Raw genomic sequence first — 8,741 nt, forward strand, 5'->3', positions numbered from 1 at the left:
CCCAGCTGTTCCTGGACTCTGCGTCCTTTTCTCCTGACAAGGTGGAGAGCTTGCTGTCAAACCTCGACTCAGATTCTAAAACCGGTCCAGACGGCATCAGCTCACGTGTCCTAAAAACCTGCTCTGCTGCTCTTGCTCACACTCTATTTTATTCACCCTCTCATTTACTCAAGGTCATCTGCCTGGAAATCAGCAAACATTACAGCATTACATAGAAAAGGTGCAAAAACAGGTCCCCTTAACTCCAGACCTATCGGCTTACTTCCAATCATCACAGTTGACATGAAATCATTCCTTTTCTCTATCGACCTCATCTCAGTTCATCAATTCAGATTCAGACCTGGTAATTCTACCTTGGACATGCTGCTTTGACTCTCCCAACAATGGATGGAGCACCTCAATGTCAGACATGAGATCAGGGCTGTGTCTGGACATATCTCGAGCTGTTTGATACATTCTGGCATCACTCCTTGCTCTCCAAACTGTTTGCCATTGGAATCCGAAACCAACTCCACTCTTGGGTTACTGACTTCCTCCAATCTCAGAGCCAACATGTGGCTCTCAACGGAACCCTTTCTTCTCCTCCCTGTCAAGAATGGAGTGCCTCAATGCAGTGTTCTTGACCCCATTATATTCATAAATTTCATCAACGATCTGTCTGACTCTGGAAAATCCTCTATCTCTTTGTTGATGACTCCACCCTCTGCCGTATCATATCTCATCCCTCTGATCGGCAGGCAACAGCTTCACTCTCTGCAGACCTGGATAAAAGCACAAGCAGGTCAAACACTTGGAATATGTCTTTCAATCCTGACAAATCTCTCATTCTCACCATGTCTCTCTGGAAGGACTGTCTGGAAACCGCCCCCCCCCACCCCCGCCCCATCTACTTTCTCCTTGAAGAAGTCCTTTCATTCAAGCTTTTTGGCCTCACTATCTGCTACAATCCTTCCTGGGAAAGCCACATCTCCAAGCTGGCCTCCAAAGCCAGTCACCAACTGGGCACCCTACGTCATGCAAAGTCCTTCCTTAGCACACCTGAACTTCTAACCACTTACAAAGCTTTCATCCGCAGTCTGATGGAGTACTGCTCCCCCCTCTGGGGTTGTGCTCCTGCCTCACACCTAGCTCAACTTCACACTGTGGAAACCAAGGCTTTTAGGATCATTGGCATCTCCCGCGATGAAGCCGAGACTTTTGGTCTCTCACTCTCTCACCAGAGGCAGGTCGGTGATCTTTCTGTCTTCTACCATCTCCTCTCTGGCCTTTCCTGTCTGTGATCTGTCCCCTCCATATTTTTGCAGGGTGCTCAAGTTCTGCCAAAACCCCCCTCTCGTGAAACTGCCAAAATCAAGAATCACTGCTCACCTTTCACCGTTTCATTCATCTTTTTTTTCTGCTTCTGGAACAAATTCCCACACTCTCTTCAATTGCACTCCTCCCTCCAGGTCTTTAAAACAGCTGTTTACCACCATCTCATATCTTCTCCCATCCAAAAATCATGATCTTTTCTACCCCCGTTAATCCACTCCAAACCCACCTCTTTCAAATTCCCTGTTTTCATTCCTGAAAGTCCCCGTAGTACCATCTTGTTTATACCGTGTACCCCGCCCCATCCCCCTACCTTCCTCAGATCTATTGTCTCTGTTTCCTACTATTTTGTGCTTCCCTCTCCCACTCCTCGTCTCTTGCCTTGTTATAAGTTTCTGCGTGTTAGCTCTTCCACGATCCTCGACATGGTATACCAAAAAAATAAAAAAACAAGAAGCCACCGTCAATCAGCAAGACTAGACAAGGCTACACCATTGACGTCACATCACTACCTTGGCTGTTTGAAATCCAATGTTTAGCACTCCCCCAAACAAAAACTGATTCTCAGATTTGATAAATCACTTATTTCCCAATGCAAATGTATATACCAGAGGTTTGAAAATTGAAAGCAAGACCTCACACTTACGCCATGTTGGGAACTCATCCTGCCTGCAGTATTTGCCTTTGCTTGGCAGTGGATAAAAATAATAGCCACAGCCACAGGTCTTCACCATGAGATGCTGGAAGCGAGAACGCACACAAGCCTGTGGAGAAAGGCCATTTGAACATTTGCAAATGCGACAGACTTGATATATTATACTTGCCATTAATGTTCAAGTAACAACCGACTGCATATTTTATGACACCATGATAAAAGCTGTCTGCACTGCCTCCTGTGGGGACATCCAATCAAGAATAACTTGCCTGAAGTGTGTAGCTCGAGCTGTAGATGTTCGTCATGTTCACGTCACTTCCATCAACAGTGCAGTTTCCGTAAGGTTCAGATAGCCGACTAACTTGTTTCTAAAATACATCCAGAGAAGCATTTATGCAGAACGGTTCAAAATAAAATGTTCCTCCAAACATTGTTCTTGGTGTCTCTTATAAACACATCGAACTCATAAACATTTTAAAATGAAGGGAAATTGCATGAATGAAAAGTAAGCAAGCTTTCATTAAATGTCTTGGTGGTAATTTTCCAGATAAACATTTCCTCCAATATCCATACTTCCACAAATATGTTTGGTGAATGGCACATCATCATCTATTCCCTCCAAAGACGGCGAATCATCGTCTATTCACTCCTCTCCAACCCCCTCACCTATAACCCCTCCCCCCCTTCCCCAAGTGCATGCTCACCATGTTCACAACAACAGCAGTCTCTGTGCCAGGACGGATGTCTAAACCACCCTCCTCCAAGTAAGGCGTGAAGTTTTGTTGGTGGATGATAATTCGTGCACCAGCCACAGTCGACAGGAATGGGAGTCGGTTATGCCGATCTGTGCGCATGATCACGGAAAGGCCTGCAGGGTCCACACAAAGTGTCAGTGTGAGAGAAGTCTTGAATACTGAAGATATTGCATAATCATCTTTTACATTCCCCAAGTGCAACCTCACCATTGAGAGAGGCAGCTCGGAAATACGCCCTTGAGATTATGATGAATGAGAAGATTTTTTGCTTTTGCCATGGTTTTGGAGCACTGGAAAGTGATCCCTGCCTAGATAATCAGCTGAACACACTAAGTAAGCTCTCTCATGCAGACTCAGTGACTTTTTAGAGAAGATACTCCAACTTTAATTTTGTATGTAGTGGGTGGGACCGACTCCCCCCCCCCCCACACCATCTTTACAAAGAGTTTTTTGGCTTAAAAGAGTTAGGGTGGGGGGGGGGTGAAATGTTACAAGTAACAATCAAAACCATACCAATAGATGCCAGATTGCTGTACTTGGATGCATAACAGATGAGGAAAATTAAACACCTAAGTGATGGCTCAATCTTACTGAGTGGTTTCGAGGGACAGAGCCACTTCTGATGACACTGGATGGACCCACCCTCCAAATGGATCCCACTTCCTCCCCACTGTGTAACTGCCATACAAGTCATATGCTTCTTATCTTTTGAATTAAATGGTCAAATAGCATTCGAAAATTTTTGAGCCGGTTTAAACGAGTCCAATTAATCGATAAAGTTTTGGTCTGGCAGGTTGGGGAAAATCTGTGACAGAGTGCCAAAATTTGGGTCTGCATGATAAGTGAAACACTCCATTTCCTACAGCGACTAAACAAACAGGCACGGAACCCAAATCATTGCAGTGCCAGAATCTTACTTGTATAATTTACACTCATCACCACATCTGTCCGTTTGTCCCTCAGTCGCGTAAATCTCATCAATTCCGAACTACGTCGTTCCGTTATTTAATTTCAGCATTGCATTTATGCATAACAAAGAAGATAATTAACTTATGATCATTTATTAACACAATTCAGCTGCTTGCAATCACTTGAGTGACGATTCCATGGAATTTCCATGGGACATATCTCCTGAGATTGTGAGTGGGGACCTGAAATTGGCGTGGACAATTGTTCTCTTGAGACGTATCTCACAGTTACGGAGATAGTGAACGGAGTGAAAGAAGAAGGTGGGAAGGTACTGTGGGAAAGCAGGTTATGAAGAGGAAGGAGGAGGTTAAGTTGGTAATGACACAATAATGTGGTTGAGGGGAAAAGTTAAATATTCCACCATTTTGACGAGGTTATGAAGAAATAATATGTAATGATTTAAGAATTACATATTACTATGAAAAAAGAGGGGGAGAGGAGGACAGGGAGTTGGGTTGAGGACTTAGTTAGGTGGGGGGTGGGGGGGAGTTCAGGACTTGGATTTTGTGTTGGGGGAAGGGTGGCATCACACTGCCATTTTATCAATCAATGCTGACAAATGATACCACCAATGCACCTCGGCATTTGCATGATACCAACCCCTTCCTCCATGAGCACTTTGTACGAGGAAAATATTACACTTGTCTACTTGTGCAAAACCGTTATTGCTGAAGAACCTTAGTAATTGGGTGGTCGCTAGAGTACCCTTATCGTCGGGTTTTCCGTGTGTGTGTGTGTGTGTGTGTCTGCAACGTGAGGCTCCACAGCACAAACCAGCAAACCGATTTCGATGAAACTTGGCGAACAAGTGCCATATGGGCTGGGAGTGTGCACGTTTGAGTTTCGTTGCTAAGCAGCGGCCGAAAAACCGCGTTTTAAGAACCCAAACGGTATTTTCAAGACTTGTCCTACAGTTTTGAATGTGGAGAAACGAGACTTCAGAATTAAACACTTCGAGATATTGAGAAAATTTCACTCGAGCCGATTTTTGATTTAGGTTTTATTTTTCAAATGGTAGTCCTTCAAAAATCGGGTGTCTATTTACCGTCATTTTTTTGTTTGTTTGTTTGTTTGTATGTAATGGACAGCTCTGGAGGCCAGAGGAGTCAACCGATGTTGATGAAACTTGACAGGTAGGTTCATACCAGGACCTAGTTCTATGCTTTTGAGCACCGTTGCTATGGACACCACCGTTGCCTAAAACCTAAAGCCTAAAAATAAAAATCCTAAAACAATTATTTTTTCGAAAATCAAAAGTGGGCTTCCAGGCTTTTATGCGCACTATAATCAACCTCTGTCAAAAATTTTCAGCCCGATCCGTCAAAAACTGTATGACTAGTATGCAATTATGTCGCAACCACCCATGTCGCCGACCGGCTTGTTGCAACTTGTATTACGTTTTCTGAAGTGTAACTATATGCAAGAGATTGTCTATTATCTTGCAACGCTTCAAGTTATACCTTTTCACAGGAAATATATTTTAAATGGCCGACAGCCTTTGGTATTGAGTATAATGCATAATACATCAGTTGCTCGTTTTGTTCCAAATTCAAGCTTTACTTGATTTTGTTTTCGGGGAAGGGGAAGAAAAACAACAATTGCAAGGAAACAAAATATATTCCAAACGTGTGTTTCGATAAACCCACCGTGCTCTCTGCCAGGCTTTGATGACTGCCAATTTGTATCCATTGATTTGCCATTGAAGGTGTAACAGTTCTCATATATTGGGTGGTGAACATATTTGTATTCACTGAAACACACAGGGACATAATGGAGACGACACATGAGATCGGAGGCAGTTTCAATGCATTCCCTAGTCCGCAAGATAATTGCACCCAACAAGTTGTTTATACCTTTCTTGGCAAGGAACACCATTGAACTCGCAAGAGAGGACGAAATCCCAAATGGACAAATTGCCCGTCCTGGAAGTATTGGGCGCTCGAGCCATGAGATCCATGTAGTGGAGACGGTACCACTCCCGAAGCGTGTTCACGCCAGACGAATACGTGTTGTGCAAGCAGTTTTGACCTGTGGCGTCACACTGCCACGCCACGCCACATCAATCAAAGCTTCAAGTACATTCAGTCATTGGTTTTTTTTTCGTTTCCACGTTTTAAGCAGTACATCTCATTTCAAAACAACATTAGAACTTGACAGTCAACTTCTTAGACACACAAATACAGGGCAAATGCATGACATTCCAATCTACTGCACGAATGTTAGCATATTCATTTTTATTGGATTTTAGTCTCCGCACTCCCCTCTCCGCTAACAAAAGTAATGCTAAAAAGAAATCCCCATTAAAATACAATAATACTCAGATTCAAGGTATCAATGTACATCATCACGGCGTATTCCAGTCATTGATTTTCAACAATCTCGCGATTCATTGAGGTGTTACTTCCCCAATACCGTTCACGGTCTCGAGAAGAAAATCGAACAAGTCAAACCAACCAATCACTCTTTTTGAGCATAAACTTCAATAAACCTCAAAGTGATTACAACGAGCAGAATCGATTAGGAGCTACAGAAAACTCGGTACGTACCATGGTGAACCCAAGCTCATCATTGACCCACGCGAGGTTGACATTGTTGAGCAGCTGACCGTTTTGACCGATTCCATTTCTGCCATTGCTCGCACTGTCCGTCGTACTACTGTGGTTGTACAGCTTGTGCAGAACTTCTTCCGCAAGTCGATCCAATTCCTCGAGTGGACGTTTGTGTTCACTTTCACTGCCGGAATAAAAGGAGAACAGCTCAAACACGAGTGGCTACATTCGGCATTGACTAAATGTGGGAAAGATCTCGAGGACTGTATGGCAACAACCGAGGAGTAACAGATGAACAAATGTGTACAGCGAATGGTTTTGTACGCATGTTGATACAGAGCAGAGCTAAAACAAATGCAAGGACAAACCTGCTTGATGCTCAGCATTTAAAAATGATAGAGAACAGACAAATAAACATAGGTTAGCAACCATTGCACAGGTTTGATTAGCCTCATGGCCTCCTGCATTGAAGTTCTTTGAAGGGGAACTCATAAAACTATAACGGTACTTGGCAGAGCACGTACCCCCACCAGGCTGAACAGTTTACATTTTGTATCCCACTCATTGGCTGGATCTGCATCCGGACATTAAGCAAAATCTAATCAGCTTGTTCGTGCCACCGACACAACTCATTCACCAAGTTTCGTCCGAATCTATTCATAACTTTTTGAGATATCGTGTTGCATATTGTTTTTGGCACAATCTTTCAATGGTGAAGAATCACTTAAGAAATCCTAGGATCCGGATCCCCACCAAAATCAAATCAATTTGTCCTCGTCACACAACTCAACCTATCCACCTAATTTAATCAGAATCCATCCATAACTTTTTAAGATATCCTGCTCACAGACAGACAGGGATGGAAACACAACCTCCGTCCACCTTGGGTGGTCGAGGTAACGAGATCGGCAGTCAGTAGAGCGCGTACATCTGCCAGGCTGAACGGTTTATGTTTTGTATCCCACTGATAGGCTGGATCTGGAATCGGACCTGAAACAAAATCAAATCGGCTTGTTCTTCTGACCCTACCCACTCATCCAACCTAGTTTTGTCACAAGTCGTCCATAACTTTTTGAATTATCGTGCTATATTTCATTTTTGGTGCCATCTCTCAATGGTGAAGAATTATTTTAAAACATTAAAAAAAAAATTTTTTTTATCGTATCCGGACTCGAATCTTCAGCAAAATCGAATCGATTAGTCCTTGTCCCACACCAAACCTGTCCTCCACATTTCGTCCAAATCAGTCTACAACCTTTTATGATATCCTGCTTATAGACGAGAAAACAGACAGAGTGATGAAAACATAACCTCTGTCCACCTACCGTCGGTCAGATGGAGCTTGTTTTAATGTCCCCCTACCACCGTCGCCGACTCTGTCGGAAGGGCGGTGGATGAAAGGTTTTGGATTGGTTGTGACAAATCTTGGTGGATGAGTTGGGTAGGGGACGACAACAAGCCGATGACATTTTGGTTGAGGTCCGGATCCGAATCCGGCCCATCAGTGGGATACAAAACATAAACCGTTCAGCGTGGCAGAGGTGTGCGCTCCACCAAGTACCGTTGTAGTGAACTGAAGGTTGACAAATGTGTGCCAACTGCTGTGGGAAGCAAAGCAATGGAAGCGTTCACTCCACGTAAGGAAAGGCCCAAATGTCAGCCTGCCTCCATCAACATGTAATCGATAAAACTGTTTTTAAAATGGTCTGCTGATGTGGACTGGAAAACCTTGGCAAAAATCGCGTATTCTGCTCTCTTGGCTTCTTAAGTTAGCAATTAGTCATGGTTATGTGAGACAGTGCCAACAAGGTCTTGGAACCAATTAGTCCTTTGATCCAGAATAAAGTGATAAGAATTCCAGCAAGATGCACAAACCTTCCTTACCAAGTTATAGTGCCCCCCCCCCCAAAAAGTCAACCTACCGGTTTGAGTTAAGGCTGCATACAGTGACAGCAGGAAAGGTGCTTTGTTGGAAAGTCACACTGACGGAGACCTTGACCATGTAGCTGTAATACGCTCCCAGTACCGATCCACAGGTTACGTAAAACAAGACGATGCTGCCGATGAAGAGTAAGGCCCAGAAAACAGTCTTTAGCTTGTTATGCTTTGAAGCCACGAGGCGGATCGTGCCGTGGACAGTCGTGTTGTCACAGAAGAACTGGAACATCTCGCCATAAGATTGGTAGAAATCCCACAAGCGGCCTTTGTAGAACTGAAATACATTGTGGGTTTTCTCGGACGTCCCTCCTCTCTCTTCTACCCCATCCATGGCTGGAATAAGACAGTATTCTCGATTTTAGCACATTGATCCTCTGCAGGGCATCGTTTACACAAATACTTGCAATGTACGGCTTGTCGGCAAATTCAAAATAATTTATTGGAACCGAGGACTAATTCCGTATACTAAAATATTACATGCCATCTTTCCAACTCCACCGCCCTACCTCCATCAAAATAACATTTTTAATTAGTTTTCATAAAGAAAAGTGGGGGAGATTGTAC

The 8,741-nt window shown here is 43.7% G+C and overlaps 1 protein-coding gene across 8 annotated transcripts in view; it reads right to left on the reverse strand.

Moving 5' to 3' along the window:
- The window catches only part of SCNN1A (sodium channel epithelial 1 subunit alpha), an 86,254-nt gene that overhangs the window by 65,071 nt on the left and 12,442 nt on the right, over positions 1-8,741 (reverse strand). For all 8 annotated transcript variants that reach the window (XM_085878281.1, XM_085878282.1, XM_085878278.1 and 5 more), the window contains 7 exons: positions 8,162-8,510; positions 6,237-6,423; positions 5,544-5,731; positions 5,337-5,440; positions 2,671-2,834; positions 2,236-2,334; positions 1,958-2,075 (listed from right to left, as the gene is read on the reverse strand). In XM_085878281.1, coding sequence (XP_085734407.1) covers positions 1,958-2,075; positions 2,236-2,334; positions 2,671-2,834; positions 5,337-5,440; positions 5,544-5,731; positions 6,237-6,423; positions 8,162-8,510 — 1,209 coding nt within the window. The remainder of the gene's footprint in view (positions 1-1,957; positions 2,076-2,235; positions 2,335-2,670; positions 2,835-5,336; positions 5,441-5,543; positions 5,732-6,236; positions 6,424-8,161; positions 8,511-8,741) is intronic.

The sequence above is a fragment of the Eptatretus burgeri genome, chromosome 4 (genome assembly GCF_056783735.1).
Source record: "Eptatretus burgeri isolate ZD-2024b chromosome 4, Ebu_testis_v1, whole genome shotgun sequence".
Taxonomy (NCBI): Eukaryota; Metazoa; Chordata; class Myxini; order Myxiniformes; family Myxinidae; genus Eptatretus; species Eptatretus burgeri.